Source organism: Panthera tigris, chromosome F3 (assembly GCF_018350195.1).
Source record: "Panthera tigris isolate Pti1 chromosome F3, P.tigris_Pti1_mat1.1, whole genome shotgun sequence".
In the NCBI taxonomy this organism is placed as follows: Eukaryota; Metazoa; Chordata; class Mammalia; order Carnivora; family Felidae; genus Panthera; species Panthera tigris.
The window spans coordinates 4,071,245-4,094,578 of NC_056678.1; the positions used below are offsets into that span (position 1 = coordinate 4,071,245).

Below are 23,334 nucleotides of genomic sequence, written 5' to 3' on the forward strand. Positions count from 1 at the left end.
GTGAGTTCAAGCCCCGAGTGCGCCTCTGTGTTGACAGCTCGGAGCCTGGAGCCTGCTTCGGATTCTGTGTCTCTCTCTCTCTCTCTGCCCCTCCCCTGTTCATGTTCTGTCTCTGTCTCTCTCCTTCAAAAATAAATAAACATTTAAAAAATTAAAAAAAAAAGAAGATGGAGAGGAGCGTGCTCATACTTCAGTATCTTTGATCATCGGCTAAGCACAATAAAGTGGTAAAAAGGAAAATTCCTTCCTTTTCCTCCACGCTAGTTATCATGGGTGAGACAAATCTGGAAATGAGCCAACTTCCTTCTGCTGTGACCCGGGGTCAAAGGGACACCTTATGTAATCAGGGCACAATTAGCATCCGTTCTGCGTGGCACTCTTGTCCTGTGCCCTCAGGCGGCAGCCTCTGCTGCCCACGGCCGGGGTTAGGCTCCTGGGCTGCAGTCCAACTGCCCTGTGACCTGAAGTAAGTGGCCCAGCTCCTCCAGCCCGCGGCTTGCAAACGAATGACTGAGGACACAAAGCATCACAGAGCGCACACCCAGTGCTTTGCAAGCAAAGCGGTCGTGCCGGTCTCTCCACTGGGTGTCGAGCAGGGGAATCAGTGTCAGATGGGACCACATGAAAACAGCCACCCGACTTTATTCTAGGCACCTTCTTGACAACTGCCAAATGCTTCCGGACTGAACTCAAACAAGGCTGAAAGACTGCCCCTTTCGCTAACTGTCACCTGTGTTTTAGGTGCTGTAAGTGGCAATGTGCCATCATAGACTCTGAAGGACAGCACCACACAAACCTTCAAAAGATATTCTTTTTTACTTTTTTAGGTTTATTTACTTATTTAGAGAGAGCGTGTGTGAGCGAGCAGGGGAGGGACAGAGAAAGAGGGAGAGAATCCCAAGCGAGCTCTGTGCTGTCAGTGCAGAGCCCGACCCGCGGCTCGATCCCATCAAGTGTGAGATCATGACCTGAGCCGAATCAAGAGTCGGCAGCTCACTCCACTGAGCCCCCCAGGTGCCCCAAAAGAATATTCTTATTTTCCTCTCAGGTAGATGCCACGAAGGATACCTTTCTTAAGAGGAAGGAGCAGTCCTTTTCACAGCTCATTTGCTTTGCTGAGCTCTTGGAAAGCAGAGCTCTGATCACTCATCTGAAATCGTAGTGAGCCACACCGAACCACTGTCTAGATCTATAAGCCGACCTCAGTATTTACACACTGTTGCCTCCAGCCAGAGAGGCTTGAGCTCAAACACCATTATTTATTTTCTCCTTTAATATAAAAGGCTCACCTACTTAGGATACAAACTGTGTGAATATCCAAATTCAATATTTAGATTTTTACAGACACACAGTGGCTATGAAAAAGCACTTCAAGAAATGAACTTCATTGGGGCACCTGGGTGGCTCAGTCGGTTGAGCGTCTGACTTTGGCTCAGGTCATGATCTCATGGTTCCTGAGTTCGAGCCCCACTTGGGGCTCTCTGCTGTCAGCGCAGAGCCTGCTTTGGATCCTCTGTTCCCCTCTCTCTCTGCCTCTCCCCTGCTTGCACTGTCTCGTTCTCAATAAACTAAAATAAAAAATAAATTCAAAACTTAAAAATAGTGCCTATTTGTGGAGGAAGAGGGAGAACCTAAATATCCAAAGGAAACCAACCCTCTCCCCCTCCCCCCCCAATATTCTAGAATTCTCTAAAGCTACTGATAGCAGACTGTCTTTCCATTAGGGGAATTTACAAGAAAGAAAAATGTAGAAAACCAGGAATTAACTCTGAACTTCCCGTAAGTCAAAAGAAAAACACCAGAGAAACAGGCTAAAAGAGCACTTCACTGCACGTTACAAAAAAATGTTAGGTCGAATCCCATTACGCCGGTCATCTTCACATTTTGCAGGGACAATGCACCATGGCACTAGTGTTTCTTCCCGTCGCCAAACCAACCACCACTCCAAACTGCTTTTTTCAAAACCGTTTTATTGAGACTCTAATTCACATAAAATAGTATTCACCCATCTCAAGTGTCCATAGTGTTCAACCTCTGAGTTTATTCAGTGCTATGCAACCATCACCACAACCAATGTCACGAAGCTTTCATCTCTCAAAACAGAAGCCCTGTACTGCTCAGCGTCCCATCTCTGCGTTTCCCCCAATGTCCCCAGCCGTTGGCGGCCACTAACCTGCCTTCCGTTTCCATGCAATTGCCTATTCTGGCCATTTCATAAAATGGAATCATATTACATATAGTCTTTTGTGACTGGTTTCTTTCACTCAGCATAAGGTTTTCATTTGTAGTATTATTAACACTTTTTTCATTTTTATTGCCAAATTATATTCTGTCGTATGGCTGTACTCTCTCTACCTGCTTTTGATCCTGTGGCTACACTTTTCAAATGCTTACCTGCGTGCTTTTTTCAAAATTAGAGAGCCAGATGGATGGAATAACTTTGTTAAAAACACAATAAAACAATAAGAAAATTAAAAAAGCCCTTTTAGTTACAGTTTTTGACTCTGTGAATGATATTTAGAAACAATTATTTTAAATAAATAAAGGTAAAAAGACATCCACTCTCTGTAGGGATTACAAACAAACAAAAGTTGGAGTTAAAAACAAAACAAAAGGAGACTACACAGAAAACTGTTTAACATTGGGAAGTTTGACTTTAACAGTAGAAAGTTGGGAAGCGAAGTCCCTAAATATCCTCCCTGAATTTATGCTCCATTAAGTTGAGTTCTGTGAAATCAGTAACAACATATTCTTAGGAAAATAAAGATAAAAGTCTTCATTCGCACCTGTGTTAATATATATGTGTAACTGCATAGAAATACAGAAATTTTGGGGGTGCAAATTTCTCAGATTTTCTTTATATAAAATATCACATTACAGAGACTTGATGGAGAAGGCTGGCTTCCGGACAAAATGTGAAAGGCCAGATTGATAGTAATTCTCTTCTTTTTCACCTTCTTTCTATATGGCTACCGTACACTCTTTTCAGTTTTTTAAAGTTTGTTTGTTTATTTATTTATTTAAGTACTCTGTCCACCCAATCTGGGGCTTGAGGTTTTCAGACTATGCCAGCCAGGAGCCCCTACATAGCTATCACATTTTAAGAGTACAACTGAAATCATGAAACAATAGACAAGAAGTAGAAAGTTGTCAGACTGGCTTGTCTGTACCACCAGGTATCCTGGGTCCCACGAGCATTCTCTGAGAAAGGCACTCAGAGAAAAAAGAATGTGGGTCTATCTACCGTTACCTGCTCTCAGGGCCCTTGCCACACTCTGAGACCCTGCCCTTCCCTGGCAGACTGTGGGAGGCAACCTGTTAGATGGCCCCCAGTGACTTGCCTCTTAGTATCCGTGCCCTTGGATAAGCCCCTTCCTGTGTGGGCTGGACCTAATAACGTGCATCGAACAAACAATATGGCAGAAGTGACAGAATATCACCTTCAAAATTACATTATGGGGAATCTGGGTGGTTCAGTCGGTTAAGTGTCTAACTCTTGATTTTGGCTCAGGCCATGATCTCACGGTTCGTGGGATCCAGTCCCACATCTGGTTCTGTGCTGACAGCACGAAGCCTACTTGGGAGTCTTTCTCTCCCTCTCGAATAGTCTCAAATAGGGAGTCTTGCCCCTCCCTCTCAAAATAAATAAGTAAATAAATAAATAAGTAAACATTAAAAAAAATAAAATTACATTGTAGAAAAAGTGTGGCTTCTGGGGCACCCGGGTGGCTCAGTTGGTTAAGCATCCAACTCTGTTTTGGCTCTAGTCAGGATCTCACAGGTTCCTGAGATCAAGCCCTGCCTCCGGCTCTGTGCTGACAATGTGGAGTCTACTTGGGATTTTCTCTCCCCCCGCCCCCACTGCCACCCCCCACGTTCTTTCTCTCTGTCTCTCTCGAAATAAAATTTAAAAACCTTAAAAAAAAGTCAAAAAGGGAAGCAAAAATAAATAAAAACAAGGAGAGGGATGAAACATAAGAGACTCTTAAATACAGAGAACAAACTGAGGGTTGCTGGAGGGGCTGTGGGTGGGGGGATGGGCTAAATGGGCAAGGGGCATTAGGGAGGGCGCTTGTTGGGATGAGCACTGGGTGTTATACATAGGGGATGAATCACTGAAATCTACTCCTGAAATCATTATAGCACTATAAGGTAACTAACTTGGATGTAAATTTAAAAACAAATTAAAAAAAAAAAAAAAAAAAAAAAAAAAAAAGGAAATCATGACCTGAGCCGAAATCAAGAGGTAGACGTTTGACTGACTGAGCCACCCAGACACCCCACCATCGTTATCACTATTAATCCTATGGAGACAATCTCACTGTGTAGTAGGACAAGTAAAACTCTGCTGCACAGAAAACACACCGGCTCTTTAGATGCCCTGGGTTCACACCCTAATTCTTCCCCCGTCTCCTGCAAAACAAAGGTACTGTGTAGATCAAACCTGAACTTCATTTATAAAAATTAAGGGGTCAAACAAATATATTAAGGGACCAGCTTCTGGGCTGGTGAATAGATGGAGATGTGGGGTGGTGTGCCGGAGAGGGCACAGAAGCTCCCGTACTTTCCCCATTTCTTGCCTTGTGCATCCCTGAGTTAGACCCTTTTACAATAAACTGGCAATCTAGTAAGTGAAAATCAATGAAAAAAATTAAAAATTTTAAAAACTAAAAATTAAGGGGTTTGGGTAGGCCATTTTCAAGATCCTTTCTATTTCCAAAAACTACATCTTTAGCCAAGATCACAGTCCTGAGACCTAGACCAACTACCTGTTCAACATGGTCACTTAGGTGTCTAAGGGACTCCAGACACCTGGCCCCAGATCGCCACATTGCCTTCTGCCCTTTTCTCCCCACACTTGCTCCTTGTCTCTCTACATTCACACCCCCCTTAAGCAGCATCATCGCGCATCTGGTGCCTAAACCGCACAACTGGGGATAATCCTGGACTTTCTCACACCTACTCTATGACCTAGTTCAGTCAATTCCACCCCCTTAATAACTCCCAGTCCTCTTACTTCTTTCCAGCCCCAAGGCCACCCGGTCAGAAGGACCAGCATCCCCTGCACAGATTACCGCAGAAGCCCCTCCCAGCTACACTGCCTCTTATCTGGCCCTATCCTAACCCACTCTCCACACTGCAGAGGGAGCCGCCTTTCTAACGCCCTGCAGCTCACATCACATCACTCTTGTTCAAACCTGCTGGCAAAGCCCAAAGTGGTCACCATGAAACAACAATCCTTCATAACCTGGACCTTGCTGATCTTTCGAGCTTCAATCTCTCTACTGTTCTATTCTCCACTATTTGCCCTAGATTTCTTCTCCCCTTTTATTCTGCTCCAGACAAACTGAATATTGGCAGTTTCTGAAACGTGGCTTTAGTCTGTGTTGTGCCTGTCCCCTTTTACGTCCTTCCTGTCCCCTTATCCCCATCTCCTTTACTTGGCTAGTGCTTATTTGTCCCTCTCTCAGCTTGGACATCCAAGTTTCCTCCTGGAAGCCTCCCATAGCCGCTCTAGGCCAGCATTTCTACAGCCCTGTGCTTGCTAAGTACCAGTCCTGACTCCCACCTTGCTAGACAGAACCTGTTATTTACTAAGCTCTCATACTCAAGCATACAAAACTCAAAGGCAGGTTTGCCAACAGTGCCTGGCATACATACAGTGCTCAATAAATATCTATTAACTAAGTAACCCTGTATGGTATACAAAATAATATAAAACATTAAAAAAAATTTTTTTTAACATTTATTTACTTTTGAGACAGAGAGAGACAGAGCATGAACGGGGGAGGGTCAGAGAGAGAGGGAGACACAGAATCTGAAACAGGCTCCAGGCTCTGAGCTGTCAGCACAGAGCCCGACGTGGGGCTCGAACTCACGGACCGTGAGATCATGACCTGAGCCGAAGTCGGATGCTTGACTGAGCCACCCAGGCGCCTCTATAAAACATTTTTTATAAAGGGAAGAATTCTGCTATATAAAGTCATCATCTAGTCAATCTTAAAGTATTTTCATGGACAGAATAATGGCCCCCAAAGACATCCATGTCCCAATCCCCATAAATATGTCACATTAAGTCACAAAAGGGAATTAGGAAGCAGATGGGATTAAGGTCGTTAGTCATTTGGCCTTAGAAAAAGGCAGATTATGCGACACTATCTGGGTGGGCCCAATGTAATCACAATGGTCCTTACATATGGAGGGGCTCGGTATGCCATTGTTGCCTTTGAAAATGTAGGAAGGGCAGCCAAGTGCTGAGAAATGCAGGCCTTTACATTTTTTAATTGGAACACATTTAGCTAGGTATGCACAGTCCTGTCCATCAAAGTTCTCATCAATCCCAGTATCCCAATCCTGGCCAAAACCACAGTATAGAACTTACTTGGCTGACTCCGTTAGGCATTCAAGTTTAGAACTAAAAAGATTTCTACTATGGTTGAAGGCAGATACGTAAAATGCAAACTGGGCACCTGCATCATCAGTTTTTACTTTAGAGATCAGTTAACCTGCCAGCAGGCACATTATACCAGACGTTAAACCAGGGGGGCACTGGGCACACATTTTTAGGAATATACCTTAGGGGAGCAAGGGGGACAGGTGAATCTGAAAAGAGAGCATTAGAAAGATGTTAGGAGATAAGGCGATACTGACAAAAGAGGGATGATGGAATTAAAGTCAAATTAAACCAACGGCTTACTTTTACTGAATGCTGCCCCTGATCATGCCCCTCAAAATCATCCTGCTACATACATAAAGACTACAAGTACCATTTGGAAGCACCTATCTTAGGCTGAGTATTTGATAAAGAGCTTAACTACAGGATCACTCATTCTAAGGACCATCTTTCAGGAATGGTAGGATTAGCCCTCTAACAGATAAGGAAATGAGTTACTTTCCTAAGATCACTTGGGTAGGAACAGGCAGGGCCAAAGTCTTTGTTCTTTTCCCTCTGAAAGCCTGACTCCAGCCACAGATGCATTTCCCAGATTTGTTTTTTTCTAGCTTTCAAGCCCTCCTGGTCACCTCCCAGCTGGAGGCCCCCAGCTGAACAAGTCAGGGCACTGAACAGCCAGTGGCAAGTCAGTCTGGAAGTTCTTCCTTTCCCAATTTCCATCTGCTGCCTATCTCTGGCTTCCTGCCATTTGCTGAACTGTTTTTGTTAAATGCTTAAATACTAGGGTGACTGAGTAAATAAAGTATGTTCTATGGCAACCACCAAACACTTAATAATCGGAACTTGTCTTTTACAACTACACAAAATGTATGTGTCTAATGCTTGCCAGGGGCTAGGCTGGAGGGAAACAGAAATGGAGAGTAACCGCTAATGGGTAAAGGATTTCTTTTAAGGGGGATAAAATGTTTGAGAATTAGATAGAATGATATATTATAAGCAAGTGCAGCGTACAAAGAAGTATACTCTGAATACATTATTTCCATTCATTCAGGACAAATAAATTGTTTGGTTTCACTTTGAAGTGGAATACTGTGAGTCACTCTTTTCTTAATACTTGCAACATCTTTATTTTTTGCTTTTCAGCAAAATATTATAGCAGCAAAATATATAGAATTGTATATTCTATGAGAATATATAAAACCAAGAGGCTGTACACTTTATGATGGTGAAGTTCATGGCATGTAAGTCATATCTCAAAAAAAAAAAAAAAAAAAAAGACTGTAGTTAAAATCAAAGGAACAGAGGAGTGCCTGGGTGGCTCAGCTGGTTAAGCATCGGACTTTGGCTTGAGTTGTGATCCCACGGTTTGTGGGTTTGAGCCCCACATCAGGCTCTCTCTTGTCAGCGTGGAGATGGCTTCTGGTCCTCTGTCTCCCCCTCTCTCTGCCCCTCGCCTGCTTGCACTCTCTCTCTCTCTCCCTCTCAAAAATAAACATTCAAAGGAGCAGATATTACCAAGTGTTGGAGAAGATGTGGAAAAATTATAACCCTTATATGTTGCTGGTAGGAAATGTGAAATGGTGTAGCCACTTTGGACGACAGTTCAGCAGATCTTCAACAAGTTAAATGAAGTACTGATTTATAATGTGGCAATTCTACTCCTAGGCACACATAACCAAAAAAATGAAAACATACGTCCACATAAAAACTTGTACACTACCAGAAAAGACCCCACACAGCCAAAGTAATGTTGGAAAAGAAAACCAAAGCTGGAGGCATCAAAATTCCGGACTTCAAGCTGTATTACAAAGCTGTAATTCACACGACACTATGGTACTGGCATAAAAACAGACACTCAAATCAATGGAACAGAATAGAGAACCCAGAAACGAACCCACAACTATACGGTCAACTAATCTTTGACAAAGCAGGAAAGAGTATTCAATGGAAAAAAACCAGTCTCTTTAGCAAGTAGTGCTGGGAAAACTGGACAGCAACATGCAGAAGAATGAAACCGGACCACTTTCTTACATCACATACAAAAATAAATTCACAATGGATGAAAGACCTAAATGTGAGACAGGAAACCATCAAAATCCTAGAGGAGAAAACAGGCAGCAACTTCTTTGATCTCAGCCGCAGCCACTTCTTATTACACACCTCTCTGAAGGCAAGGGAAATAAAAGCAAAAATAAGCTATTGGGACCTCATCAAGATACAAAGTTTCTGAAGCACCTGGGTGGCTTAGTTGGTCAAGCGTCAGACAACTTTGGCTCAGGTCATGATCTCATGGTTCTTGAGTTCGAGCCCCACATCAGGTTCTGCGCTGACAGTATAGAGCCTGCTTCAGATCCTGTCTTCCTCCTTCTCCCTCTCTGCCCTTCCCCCACTTGTGCGCGTGTGTGCACACAAGCTCGCTCTTGCTCTCTCTCTCTCAAGGGAAAAAAAAGATACAAAGCTTCTGCACAGCAAACAATCAACAAAACTAAACAGCAACCAAGGGAATGGGAGAAGATATTTGCAAAAGACATATCAGATAAAGGGTTAATATCCTAAATCTATAAAGAACATATTGGGGTGCCTGGGTGGCTTAGTTGGTTAAGCGTCTGACTTCGGCTCAGGTCATGATCTCGTGGTTTGTGGGTTCAAGCCCTGCAGTGGGCCCTAAGCTGACAGCTCGGAGACTGGAGCCTGCTTCGGATTCTGTGTGTGTCTCTCTCCTCTTCCGCTTGTTCTCTCTCTCTCTCTCTCAAAAATAAAATAAAAACATTAAAAAAAAATTTATCAAACTCAACACCCAAAAAATAATCCATTAAAGAAACAGGCAAAAGACATGAATAGACACTTTTCCAAAGAAGACATCCAGATGGCTAACAGACACAAGAAAAGATGCTCAACATCGCTCATCATCAGGGAAATACAAAGCAAAACCAGAGTGAGATACCACCTCATACCTGTCAGAATGGCTAAAATTAACAACTCAGGCAACAACAGGTGTTGGCGAGGATGCAGACTAAGAGGGACCCTCTTCACTGCTAATGGGAATGCAAACTGGTGCAGCCACTCTGGAAAACAGGGCACATGCACCACCCCAATGTTTACTGACAACAGCAGTGCTACTGACAAGAGCCAAAGTCTGGAAAGAGCCCAAATGTCCATCAACTGATGAATGGATAAAGACGATGTAGTAGTATGAATGTTCAATGGAATACTACTCGGTGACCAAAAAGAATGAAATATTGCCATTTGTAATGACATGGATGGAACTAGAGTGTATTATGCTAAGCAAAATAGGTCAGAGAAAGACAAATATCATATGATTTCATTCACATATGGAATTTGAGAAACACAACAGATGAACACAGGGGAAGGGAAGGAAAAATAAGATAGAGAGAGGGAGCAAACCGTAAGAGACTTTTAAACACAGAACAAACTGGGGGTTGATAGAGAGGAGGCGGGTGAGGTAATGGGCTAAATGGGTGATGGGCATTAAGGAGGGCACTTTTGGGGATGAGCAGTGGCTGCTGTGCGTAAGGGATGAATCACTGGCTTCTACTCCTCAAACCAGCACTATACTGTATGTTAGCTAACTTGAATTTAAATAAATAAAAAACGTACTCTAAAAAAAGCAAAAACAAAAAAACCCAAAGCCCCCAAAAAACTGTAATGTTCACAGGAGCATTATTCAATATAGCCCCAGAGTAGAAACAGTCCCAATGTCCATCAGCTGACAAACAGATAAGTGAAATATGATATATCCTTTGCAGTGGAATATTAATCGACAGTAAAAAGAAATAAAGTACTGATACATGGGGGCACAACATGGGTGAATCTTGAAAATATTACGCTAAGTGAAGGAAGCCAGTTGCAAAAGGCCATATACTGTACAATTCCATTTACATGAAATGTCCTGAGTAGACGAATCTGTAAAGATAGCAGATTAGTGGCTGCCTAGGGCTGGGAGGTCTCAGCAGAAAATGGGGAGCGACTGCTAGCAAGTATGGGGTTTCTTTGTGTGATGACGACAATGTTCTAAAATTGATGGTGGTAATGGTCGTGCAGTTCTGTGAATGTACCGAAAATGAGTGAATTATACACATTAGGTGAAGTGTATGGTATGTGAATACCTCAGCAAAGCTGTTAAAAATTTATAGGCTCGCTTTCATTCATTTTTAGGATATTTACTTAAAGCCATGCCAGATTCAACTATAGTGAGAACGTGATGTGATGCAGCTTGAAATCCTGCTTAGTTGACGGTATTAAAGAGATTCAGTTCTCTAAAGGAAACAGTCTCGTAATAAAATGGCAACCGGCGGTACCTGGGCTCAGTCAGTTAAGCTTCCAACTTCGGCTCAGGGCATGACCTCTCAGTTCACGAGTTCGAGCCCCATGTGGGGCTCCGTGCTGACAGCTCAGAGCCTGGAGCCCGCTTCGGATTCTGTGTCTCCCACTCTCTCTGCCCCTCCCCCACGCGTGCTTGTCTCTTGTCTCTCAAAAATAAACATTAAAAATAAATAAATAAATAAGTAAATAAATAAGTAAAAATAATACATAAAATGGCAACCAGGCTTCTGTGAGGCCAAGTTCAAGGTTTTTAGAAGTGGTGCCTCTGGGTATTCACTTCCGAATGCCCCCTCTCCATAAGACAGCTTTCATACTATTCTTACTTTCTGATTTTATACTCTAATAGACTTTAGCCTGCTGCTCATTAAAGCAAAAAAAACAACACAAGTGTTAGCTCCAGGAAACCTGTAAATAATGACATGTCTCCTCATACTACTGCTCACCTTTTTTTCCAGTACTAGCTTTTGGGAATATAAAACATTATTACCAATTAACCTAGGTAAAGAGGCATGAGAGTAAATAAATTCACCTTAATATGTTTTTTTTTTTAATTTTTTTAACGTTTATTTATTTTTGAGACAGAGAGAGACAGAGCATGAACGGGGGAGGGTCAGAGAGAGAGGAAGACACAGAATCTGAAACAGGCTCCAGGCTCTGAGCTGTCAGCACAGAGCCCGACGTGGGGCTCGAACTCACGGACCGTGAGATTGTGACCTGAGCCGAAGTCGGACGCTTAACCGACTGAGCCACCCAGGCGCCCCTTAATATGTTTTTTAAAAAAGTATTGAGAGAGCACCTTACTATTGCTGGTTTGGGACTGAGTGTCAAGCTTTATACGTCATTTCACATTTGAAAAGCTATCGCATTATCAGAAAAGCGCCCATCTGCAAAATGTTGAGGCTTCATCTCCTTAGGATCTTGGGATTTCCCAGTAAAAAGAAGCACTAACATGCCCACGTGTAGACACCTATGCAGGGACTCTCTGCACTGTTTGTGCTGACATGGGAACTGGATCCGGAGCGACAAGATGGAGACATCTTTAGGGAGCTTTACTCCAGCTAAGGAGGAGGACGCTGAACTGTGGCAGCGGAGATGGACAGAAAGAGACTAACCAGGGAGCTGTCAGAGAGACAGGATCACTCAGATCTGGTGACGGGGCACGCACTGAGAGAGCCTGAGCTTCAGCGATCTCTCAGGGTACAGGGAGAAGGCTCCCAGGCCATCCTGAAGCTGCATTCCAGGTCCTTTCCAGGTGTAGAAAGAAGTAATTCTGTCCTCATGAGAAGCTTTCTACCCAGTTTAAAATTCTACTGCTCACCCAAATTTAACAACAAGACTTAAAGTACAAATAACAACGTACCCCTTACATATATACATAAAAAAAATCCTCTATAGATACAGAGGTGAGTCACTGAATTTTAACCAAGTTTAGACCATACGACCTCTGTTCAAAATCTTAGGAATTCATAGCTCAGAAAGGAATTTTATAGATATATATACAGATGAACATCATCATTATACAGTTGAGGAAACTGAAGTACAGAATCATTAAGTCTCACCAAGTGACCTAGAACCAGAAGATTTGAACTTAGGTTTTGCAACTGCCAACTCCATTTTCTTACACTTCTAAACTCATTGCATTTAAGATATATAACTTAAAGCTAATCTGTATAAAGACTATCCATAGGTTTTATAAATCATATATTTCAAATGCATTAGGAGGCAGTAATTCTACACATATCTGCTTGCTGGATAGTAAGTACCGAATAACTAAATAATATCATCACACCTAGGGAAAATGGAATAAGGTCATGTGTGGAAGGAAGGAATAAAAGCAGCCATCATCCTGAAGCTATGATTGACCCACATACATATGCAACTAGGTCTCAGTTCTCAAAAACATCAAAAGAACATATCAGAGAGGCACAAACTGCTCTTGGATTACAGTTATTGAATAAATCAATCCATATATAAATAGCACTACATACATTATCTGATTTACTGTAGATCTTTTAAGAAAAGGCTTTCATATCTCTTTTCAAAAATCATTTTAGGGGCACCTAGGTGGCTCAGTCGGTTGAAGTGTCTCTTCTTGATTTCGGCTCAGGTCATGATCTCACGGTTTGCGGGACTGAGCCCCGTGTCGGGGTCTGTGCTGGACAGTCTGTGGGACCGAGCCCCGTGTCGGGGTCTGCGCTGGACGGTCTGTGGGACCGAGCCCCGTGTCGGGGTCTGCGCTGGACGGTCTGTGGGACCGAGCCCCGTGTCGGGGTCTGCGCTGGACAGTCTGTGGGACCGAGCCCCGTGTCGGGGTCTGAGCTGGATGGTCTGTGGGACCGAGCCCCGTGTCGGGGTCTGCGCTGGACGGTTTGTGGGACTGAGCCCTGTGTCAGGGTCTGTGCTGGCAGCACAGAGCCTGCTTGGGATTCTCGCTGTTCCTCTTGCTGTGCCCCCCCCCTTCACTTGCACACTCTCTCAAAATAAATAAACATTAAAAAAAAATTATTTTAATTTCAGCCTACTAAGGAAAAGCAAGGATGAAGGGATCAGTCAACAGGAAAGCCTAATTATAAGCTACAGTAAAAAGTTATCAAATGAGGGCATCTGGGTGGCTCAGTTAGTTAAGCATCCTTGGCTCAGGTCATGATCTCATGGTTTGTGAGTTCGAGCCCCGCATCAGGCTCTGCACTCTCAGCACTGAGCCTGCTTTGGATCCTCTGTCTCCCTCTCTCTGTGCCCTCCCTCACTCGTGCACTCTCTTTCTCTCTCAAAAATAAGTGAATAAACATTTAAAAAAAGTTATCAAATCACTTTATTGAAATAATAAGGATAAGTCTGTAGGAACCGGAAAGTTTCATCTTTTACTCCAAATGAAAAAACGAATAAAAATACCAGATATGGATACAATGACTATATTTCTAATCAGGCAAAGAAGCAGAAGATGAGAGGAGACGTTCTCCTTCGTCCTCTTGAGCTTCATGCAAAGACGGCTGACTTGGGTGAAGCGGGGCTATACTAGGAGTCCCAACCTAAGATGTGCCTGAATGTTGCAGGCCCACATGTTTCTGATGAAAAACAACCAGGGGCTGCCTGTTCTCAGGGGTGCCTGTGATTCAGGGGAAAACAAGGTCCAAAGCTCCCACCTTTAACTGCCAAACTATACACCAAACAAGAAATACTCTGGGGGGGGGGGGGGAGGGGGAGAAAGAAATACTCTGAATTACTTTGTAACCAAAGTGATACAATGAAAACTAGATGTCTTATTCAACACTGATGTAAGATGTATATTAATATATGCTAACACAATTATTCACTTCTGGAGTTGGAAAGATCCCATGAAGAATTTTATGGGAAGGAAGAAGACAACATATGTTTAAAGTACCTGGTGTGAAAGCATGTAAAATAATTAAAATTTCAGCACGTTGTTATGGCAAACTACTGGGAAGAGGCACAAAGAAGTGGTACAGGCGTGCGAGACGTCACATGTGTGACATGTCACCCGGCTGGATCCATATGTGCTACTGGAGAAACAGCTCCAGAGTCTATTAAGAGAAGTTCGTGGTTCGTGAGTTCAAGCCCCGCGTCGGGCTCTGTACTGATGGCTCAGAGCCTGGAGCCTGTTTCAGATTCTGTGTCTCCCTCTCTCTCTCTGACCCTCCCCCATTCATGCTCTGTCTCTCTCTGTCTCAAAAATAAATAAACGTTAAAAAAATTAAAAAAAAAAAGAGAAGTAAAGCAAGATGTAGGACAGTATACAGAGTATGGGAGAGAAGACAGTTTATTTTTAGGTAGAGAACAGTATAAAAAAGGATTTTTTAAAAGTACCTTGTGCTATCTTCTTAGTGGTGCCTCTTTTCGTTCTGGAGCTTCTTTTTCCAGGTATTTTTTTGTCCTTTCCCACGGAGGCCTGCCCGTCCTTGGGGCTTTCATAGGAAGTGTCCCCCAGGTTCTCACACACAGCCACCTCACAGCTGGGGGTGCAGCGCTCATTATTGTTGAGACTGTCCTGCTCGCACACTGCAGGTCTGCCCATTGCACTGGCACCCGGGCTCAGACGCTCTTGCCCGTCCCCGTCAAGCTGATTTTCATTTTCATCGGATGCAGAAGCTAAGCGTGTTACTGTACTTCCCACGCCGTCACCAGGATGATACCCATCTTGTGGTTCTATCTGCAGATTATATGTAGGAGTTTCGCTGTCATCCATTAGAGCATCTTTTGTTGAACCATTTATGTTTCATCAAAGTCCTTCCATGTCTACAATGACAACAGAGAAAAAAAGCTATTTCATTTTCTAAACCCTGGGTTCTCAGTGATCGTTGTCTCTTGGGTCGTTTCGCTGTGAGCAGGGAAAGGATGGACATGACCACAGCTCATTCCTACTATTTCTTCTCACTCACCACCCCACCCAACCTCCACTGGTTCTTGCTTGAAGACAAGCGTTCTCAACCCTGGCTGCGTGTTTACTACCTGGAGAGCCTGTCCAAGATGGAGCCCTGGTACTGACATACGTAGGTAAGTTCCCCATGTTATTGTCCCGTGCATGATGTTGGGACCCCATCTTAATGAAAGCAATGAAACTACTGGTTAAATGAGGTCATCTGCTAAAATCCATCACTCATATGTTATCCCTGGATACTTACCAGACAAATGAAAGCCGGGTAAGTCCTCATCTGGCTGAAAACAGCAATATTTGCCAACGAGCACATTTAAGATATTTTTTAAATAAATTGAAAAAAAGGTACGTAGAAAATTTAGGGGGTATATGCTGATACCATAGTCTCATTACATCATTTATTTCCACAAAACAAGCCCTGGAAAGTACCTTAGAATTGTCAGCAAATTCCTTTTATACAATTGAAAAAAAAAAAAAAAAAAAAAAAAAAAGGAGGGCCACAATTAACTCTAGACTAGTTTAGACTTGGAAAATCTAAATCTGCTCCAAGGATCCTTCTAACATTTTAAAACTACACAAAACAAATTCTAAGCCTCTCTTGTCAGACATGTCTTGTCCCCTCTTATCCTCTGAAAGTATATTACATTTTAAGGAAAAATTATGCCAGCTAGAATTTAAAATTTTTTGCTTGCCAATCATTATTTTGGGTTCGAATCAAATATAATATTCCAGTTATCTGAGAAAAAGTTTAGTGATTTTTTTTAATTCTTCAAATTAACAGAAATGCTTATTTGGCCTTTAGAATCATGTAAATAAAGTGTAATTCTTTTAAAACATGAAGACAAAGTACAAAATAAAACATCAGCCCTACCTGGATTGTATCACATGTTTTCAACATATTTTGCAACTGGAATATTTTATTTGATTCAAACATAAAAGTACTGGCTGGCAGAGATAAAAATATCTAAATCTGGACGGTATCACTTTCCTTATACCACATAATCTCTATTAGCTTAGGTTTAGCCCTAAAATAAATTCTAAACAGAGTATAGTTCTTAATTTAAAAAGCTATTATTTTAATGAGGTATCTTTGAGATCACTATCATGAGAGAACTCAGCCTCAAATGACTGTTAAAATGTCTGTGGCTGGAGGAGCCCGGATGGCTTAGTCGGTTAAGCGTTTGACTCTTAGCTCAGGGCTCTGCTCTGGGCACGGAGCCTACTTACTAAAAAAATAAAAATAAAATCTCTGTGGCTAAAACAGACAGAGATCAACAGAACAGGAGAGAGAGCCCCGAAATAAACCCACATGTATATGGTCAACTAATCTATGACAAAAGAGGCAAGAATATCCATAATGGGGAAAATATAATTTCTTCAATAAACGGTGTGGGGAGAACTGAACAGTCACATGCTAAAAAATGAAACTGGACCACTTTCTCACACCAAATATACTGAAAAATAAATTCAAAATGGATTAAAAAGACCTAAATGTGAAACCTGAAACCATAAAACTCCTAGAAGAAAACAAGACAATAAACTCTTAGATATCAACCTTAGCATCATTTTCTAGATATATCTTCACAGGCAAGGGAAACAAAAACAAAAACAAAAACAAAAACCTATGAGGAGTACATCAAAATAAAAAGCTTTTGCATAGCAAAGGACACCAACAAAATGACAAGGCAATCTACCGAATGGGAGTTAATAAGGTTAATATCCAAAATACATAAAGAACTTCTACGACTCAACACCAAAAAGCCAAATAATCTGACTTAAAAAATGGGCAGAGCACCTGAACAGACATTCTGCCAAAAACCAAACCACACCAAAAACAACCCAAAAACATACAGATGGCCAAGAAAACATGAAAGGATGCCCAACATCACTAATTACCAAGGAAATGCAAATCAGAGCCACAATGAGATATCACGTCATACCAGTAAGGATGGCTAGTGTCGGCAAGACAAAAAATACTAAGTGTTGAAAGAATGTGGAGAAAAGGGAACCCTTGCACACTGTTTGTGGGAATGTAAACTGGTGCAGTCACTATGGAAGACACTATGGAAGTTCCTCAAAAAATTAAAAATAGAACTACCATTTGATGCAGTAATTCCACTGCTGGGTATTTACTCAAAGAAAACAAAAACACTAATTTGAAAAGATGTATACACACCTACATTTATCACAGCAGTATTTACAACAGCCAAGTATGGAAGCAACCTACGTATCCACTGATTTAACGAATGGATACCGAAGATGTGGTATATATATACGCGACGTAATGAAACTCAACCATACAAAGGAATGACATTTTGCCATTTGTGACAACAGGGTCTTATACCAAGTCACATGAGTCAGATAAAGACCAATACCATATGATCTGACTTATGTGTGGAATCTAAAACCCAAACTAACCAGCCAAACAACAATAACAACAGCAAACAGAAACAGAATCACGAATACGGAGAACAAACTGTTGGTTGCCAGAAGGGAGGGGGTTGGTTGTAGGGGCAAAAATGGTGAAGGTGATTAAGAGGCAGAAACTTCCAGTTATAAATAAGTCACAGGGATGAAAAGTACAGCATAGGGAGTATATTCAATAATACCGTAATAACTCTGTACAGTGACAGATGGTAACCACACTTACAATGGTGAGTACAGCAATACATAAAATTGGAGATTATGTTGTACACCCGAAACTAATATGACATCTTATGTCAGATATTACTTCAATAAATAAACAAGTAAAGTACATGTGGCTGATATGGTAGAAACTACCCAGATGTCCACTGATGGATGGGTAGATAAACAAAATGTGGTATTATTCATAAAGGGAATATTATTTAGCCCTAAGAAGGAATGAAGTTCTGATATATGCTAACACATGTACGGTCCTTGAAAACGTTATGCTAAGTGAAATTAACCTGACACAAAAGGATGAAAACGGTATGATTCTACAATAGGCAAATTGATGGAGACAGAAAACAGATTAAAGGGGCTGAGGGCAGGGGAGAAAAGGGAGTTTTGGTTACAGAGTGTTTGCTTTGGGTGATGGAAAAGATCTGGAAACGCAGTGGTGATGGTTACACAGCAGCATCGATGCAATTAATGCCACTGCGTTGTAGAGTTAAAAACGGTGAAAATGGCATATTTTATGTTTCATATATATTATCACAATAGTGAAAAGAAATGTGTGTGGCTATGAAGGAAAAAATGTCAGCCCTTAAAACTAGTAACAGCCTTAGTTATTTCTGATTTAAACAATCAAGTTATATTCTGACATGTATTTGAAAGTACAGACAGGTCACGTGCCAAGGAGGAAGTGGAGAGCAGAAAGCAGTCTAGAGAGCCGCAAACAACCACACTTACCTCCTGTTAAGTTTCCATCATGCGTTAGAAACTGTGACAGGCACTTTACACATTTTAGACCTAACCCTCCACGCAAGCCTACACAGGAGGTACTCATATTGTGTTTCAGATGAAGAATCTCAGGCTTGGACAGGCAAAAACAACTTGTTTAAGATCATATTCCTGGAGGGGAGTAGAACTGGATGTGAAACCAGGTCCTTCTCACAGGAGTCTTGTGCAGTCCAGTATCCAAAAGCTGAGAACTCAGGCCGACTGAGGCTCAAATGCTGGTGCTGTCTAGCCTCTCCAGGCTCCAACCTTCTCATCTGTAAGTGGAGAACCACTGTACCCACCTCAGAGTCAGTTGTGAGGCTCAGATATCATGGCAGGTAACACACTCAGTGGAGTGCCTGGCCCGCAGTGAATGCTCAAAGTTAGCCATCATTACTCCCTGAGAAACCTCATAAGCCGGTGTTCAACACTGGTAGGTTTATTCAAGTGGGTCCCTAGCCTTCCTGCAGGTTCAGAAACAGAGCTTTTCCAGACTTTCCAGAAATGATAAACTAATGCTAACCAGCATCACTTGAAAATGCTGGAGTTTAACTTATCATGGGAATATTTCACTTGGTTACTAGAACACCTAAGCATCAGTTCTGTGCATCCCGTTTCAAATGATTAAGCTACGTAGAAATTAGTGATTAAGGCTTCTTGGTGAGTATAAAATTACAGATCGCATTTCGCAGTTTTGTTGAATGTCATGTACCGAGCCCTGTGTTCAACTTTTCAGACCAATACTCTTATTCAGTTGTCAGAATTACCCTAGCAAATAGGTAACTTTTAGTACCATAATACTAATGAAGAAACCAAGGTTCTTATGTCTTCAAGACTCATTCTGCTAGTGAGGTCAGAAATGGAACATGGACCAGTTATGATTCTGAGGCCTTACTCTCAATCATTATGTTCTAAGGACAAAGGGGGAGAAAACAACTGAAAGAGCATTTCACTCCAGCTGTGGTGTACCTCAATGAAAACATTCCACCTACAGGAGGGGACATGGCCGTAACGACCAAGGAGTTCAAGTTCCTGGAAGTACTCTCTTTTCCGGGGAACTTCCGGATCCACACGAAACACCGTTTCCTATGGCTCGCCTTCTTGTGTTGAGAACTCTTTCGGGCCTCAAGACGTTTTGCTGCCTACTGTTTCGTGATAACGTAATTTAATTCTCAAAAGGTAACTTTGTAAACTCCTTCCCAACACTAATTCTCACAGTCTTTCCAAAGTGTGAATGTCCTATAATTATTCTTACAGGGTACCTACCAATTATTCAAGGCCTGGCTCCAAAGTCCACACCCCCCCCCCCCGCCCCCATCCCAGGTCTCCATTCCAAAAGACCCGTGCAGAACCTACTGCTCTTTACCGCTGTGTCACACACACAGCCCTTTCCAAATCCTGCTCTGCACTATGTGTTTCTGCACAAGTGTCCTCTTAGATTTAAGCCGCTTGACTACCCATAACCCAGCCACAGATCATTTTTATCTTTCATAATACGTAGCCCCAGGCCTTGGGGTTTTGAGACACAATAAGTGTGCAGGACTGACTCTGGCATATTTTGGCTTTTAACAGCATGGTTGTGAGCACTGCCCAAGTTTCCAGGCTCTTGGGTGAAAACAGCATTCCTAATATGTACACTGTGTTAAAGTCATCTGACGGGTTGACTCTGTGCAGCTGAAAATTTCAAGCCCTCATATCCAAGTCAGGCTTAGACAAAGCTTGAAAAACCACAAGGCTTTGTGGAAGAAGCTTTAAGTAAAGCAATAATTCAGAGTAACAGACTAACAAAAAGAAACCCACATTTTGTCAAAAATACTCTCAATCCCAGGTATAATTTGACTTCCTTTTTTGATACATCCTAATGGATATCTGCTGAGATTAAATATCAGATGTCACTAAAACTAAAAACTTTATAGGAATGGTTAAACATATAATGCCCAATTATTTTATTAAAACCCTTGAAGGAGATTTTGAGTGACGTTTTTCTATAATCCATACCAATTAGGCCTCAATACATACTTCCACTTTTTTTTTTTTTTTTTTTTTTTTAATAAGCTCTAGACCCAACGTGGTGCTTGAACTCAGAACCCTGAGATCAAGAGTTGCATGTGCTACGGACTGAGCCAGCCAGGTGCCCCTTCTTAAGAATTAAGATGTAACCCCGAGTTGAAATTTGATGACTTCATAGTCAAACCAAAATTTGAAGGAAGGCAGTTCCCTAACCAATAAGATATTGTATTAACCACAAGTTCAAATTTGGCTACTCTGAGTCAGTTCAGAATTGAGAAGAAAATCACCATACACATATGTTGTATTTACTATGGGGATTAAACATCACTTTACATTTTACCATCTTACTACATATTCCAATACCCTTACTTCCCAGTGCTAAATCTCAAATTTTCTGTGATTTATGCTTTGTTTAGATACACGTACCTGTAGGCAATATTCAGTGTATCAGTAATAAAAAGTATGCCTTAGAGGAATGATTTTCAAAAATTTTGCAACCCAGAATAAGAAATTCATTTTTCACTGAGATCCTGTACACACAAAATATGTATCTATAATGGCAACAAAGGTTCCTTGAAACTAAACACATTCTGATACATTCTCTATTCTATTTGATACTATTTCATATTTTTAAAAATGTTGATCGTGGTGCCTGGGTGGCTCCGTGGATTAAGCATCCAACTTTTGATTTTGGCTCAGGTCATGACCTCACAGTTCATGACACTGAGTCTGTGTTGGGCTCCCCAACTCATTCATAACCTCTCTCTCTCTCTCAAAATAAATAAACATTAAACACATTTTAAAAAGGCTGATTGAGATCCATTAGGTTGATTTCATACTCTGCTAATGAACTCTGACCACAGCAACATGTTATGAGGTGGTTTCTAGGAATTAATAGTATCTTAACCTGAGGACAACCATCCAAGGACCAGAGAAGTTTGTGATTATCTCCAATTTGTTTTCTGAAGACGATGACAATCATGTGAAACTCAGACATCAACTTCATTAAAATGTCACTATAATTTTAATATCATGATTTTTGCTAATTTATATCATTCTCCTCCCCTTAAAATTTAATTAAAATATTAAGCCTGATCCAGGGTCCCTTAACCGACATCTTCAGCATGAGGTATATTCTATAACTGTGCTGTTCAGTGTGGTAGCCACAAGCCACAAATGGCTACTGAACATTTAAATATGCACAGTGAGACTCAGAACCTGAATTTTTACTTTTATTAAATTTCAATTAATTTAAATTTAAAAACAGGTATCAATTCAGCTATTGAAAAACCTATACATGTTTGGAACAAATGGAGTATGTGAACCTGCTTTCTTTTTTATAATTTTTTTCATGATTATTTCTTTATTATCTTTTTTTTTTTATTTTTATTTTTTTTTAATTTATTTATTTTTTTTTTTAAATTTTTTTTTTCAACGTTTTTTATTTATTTTTGGGACAGAGAGAGACAGAGCATGAACGGGGGAGGGTCAGAGAGAGAGGGAGACACAGAATCGGAAACAGGCTCCAGGCTCCGAGCCATCAGCCCAGAGCCCGACGCGGGGCTCGAACTCACGGACCGCGAGATCGTGACCTGGCTGAAGTCGGACGCTTAACCGACTGCGCCACCCAGGCGCCCCTCTTTATTATCTTTTTAACATTTATTTATTTTTGAGAGAGAGAGAGAGAGAGAGAGACCAAGCGAGTGGGGGAGGGGCAGAGAGAGAGGGAGACACAGAATCTGAAGCAGGCTCCAGGCTCTGAGCTGTCAGCACAGAGCCTGACATGGGGCTCGAACACACGAACCATGAGATCATGACCTGAGCTGAAGTCGGACACTCAACCGACTGAGCCACCAGGTGCCCCTTCATGATTATGTATTTTGAGAGAAAAAGAGAGAAAGAGAATGAGAGAGAGAGAATCCCAAGCAGGCTCCATGCTGTAAGTGCACAGCCCTACGTGCGGCTCAAACTCATGAACTGTAAGATCATGACCTGAGCCGAAATCAAGTGGTGGACACTTAACACACTAAGCCACCCAGGTGCCCCTGAATCTGTTTTCTCACCTGTAAGTTAAAAGTCTAAATATAGATCAAGTATTTCCAATGAAAAATGTGTCCAAATTGAGACGTACTGTACTTGTAAAATACATACCATATTTCATTTCAAAGATCACTGTGAATCCAAAGAATGTAAAATAGCTTATCAATACTTTTAAATATTGATTATACGTTGAAATAATATTTTTATCTAATGGGTTAAGTCAAAAATTATTAAAATTAATTTCACCTTTTAAAAAGCTTCTTTACTGTGGTTACTAGAAAACAAAATTCTATATATGGCTCACATTTTATTTTTACTGGACAACACTGCTCTCCAGGACACTGTCTGGACAAGTGCCACAGTAGCCAGTCATGGCTCACGGTAATCACTCCACCCCGGGTTCATTCTTGCTTATACATGTTATGCTGTAGGCATTTCCTGGCCATAGATGTTGCTATTACTATGATTAAACAAGGTAAATAGTTACTGAAGGAAATAGACTCTGTATGCTTTTTTTTTTTAAAGGATTTTTTTTTTTTTAATGCTTATTCATTCTTGACAGAGAGACAGCATGAGTAGGGGAGGGCCAGAGAGAGAGGGAGACACAGAATCTGAAGCAGGCTCTGGGATATGAGCTGTCAGCACAGAGCCCGATGCGGGGCTCGAACCCACAAACTGTGAGATCATGACCTGAGCTGAAGTCAGACGCTCAACTGACTGATCCACCCAGGCACCCCTAGACTCTATATGC

The 23,334-nt window shown here is 41.6% G+C and overlaps 1 protein-coding gene across 3 annotated transcripts in view; it reads right to left on the minus strand.

Moving 5' to 3' along the window:
- The window catches only part of CNST (consortin, connexin sorting protein), a 113,427-nt gene that overhangs the window by 56,206 nt on the left and 33,887 nt on the right, over nucleotides 1-23,334 (minus strand). For all 3 annotated transcript variants that reach the window (XM_042975356.1, XM_042975358.1, XM_042975357.1), the window contains exon 2: nucleotides 14,564-14,992. In XM_042975356.1, the coding sequence (XP_042831290.1) occupies nucleotides 14,564-14,942 (379 nt within the window). In that variant the 5' untranslated portion in view covers nucleotides 14,943-14,992. The remainder of the gene's footprint in view (nucleotides 1-14,563; nucleotides 14,993-23,334) is intronic.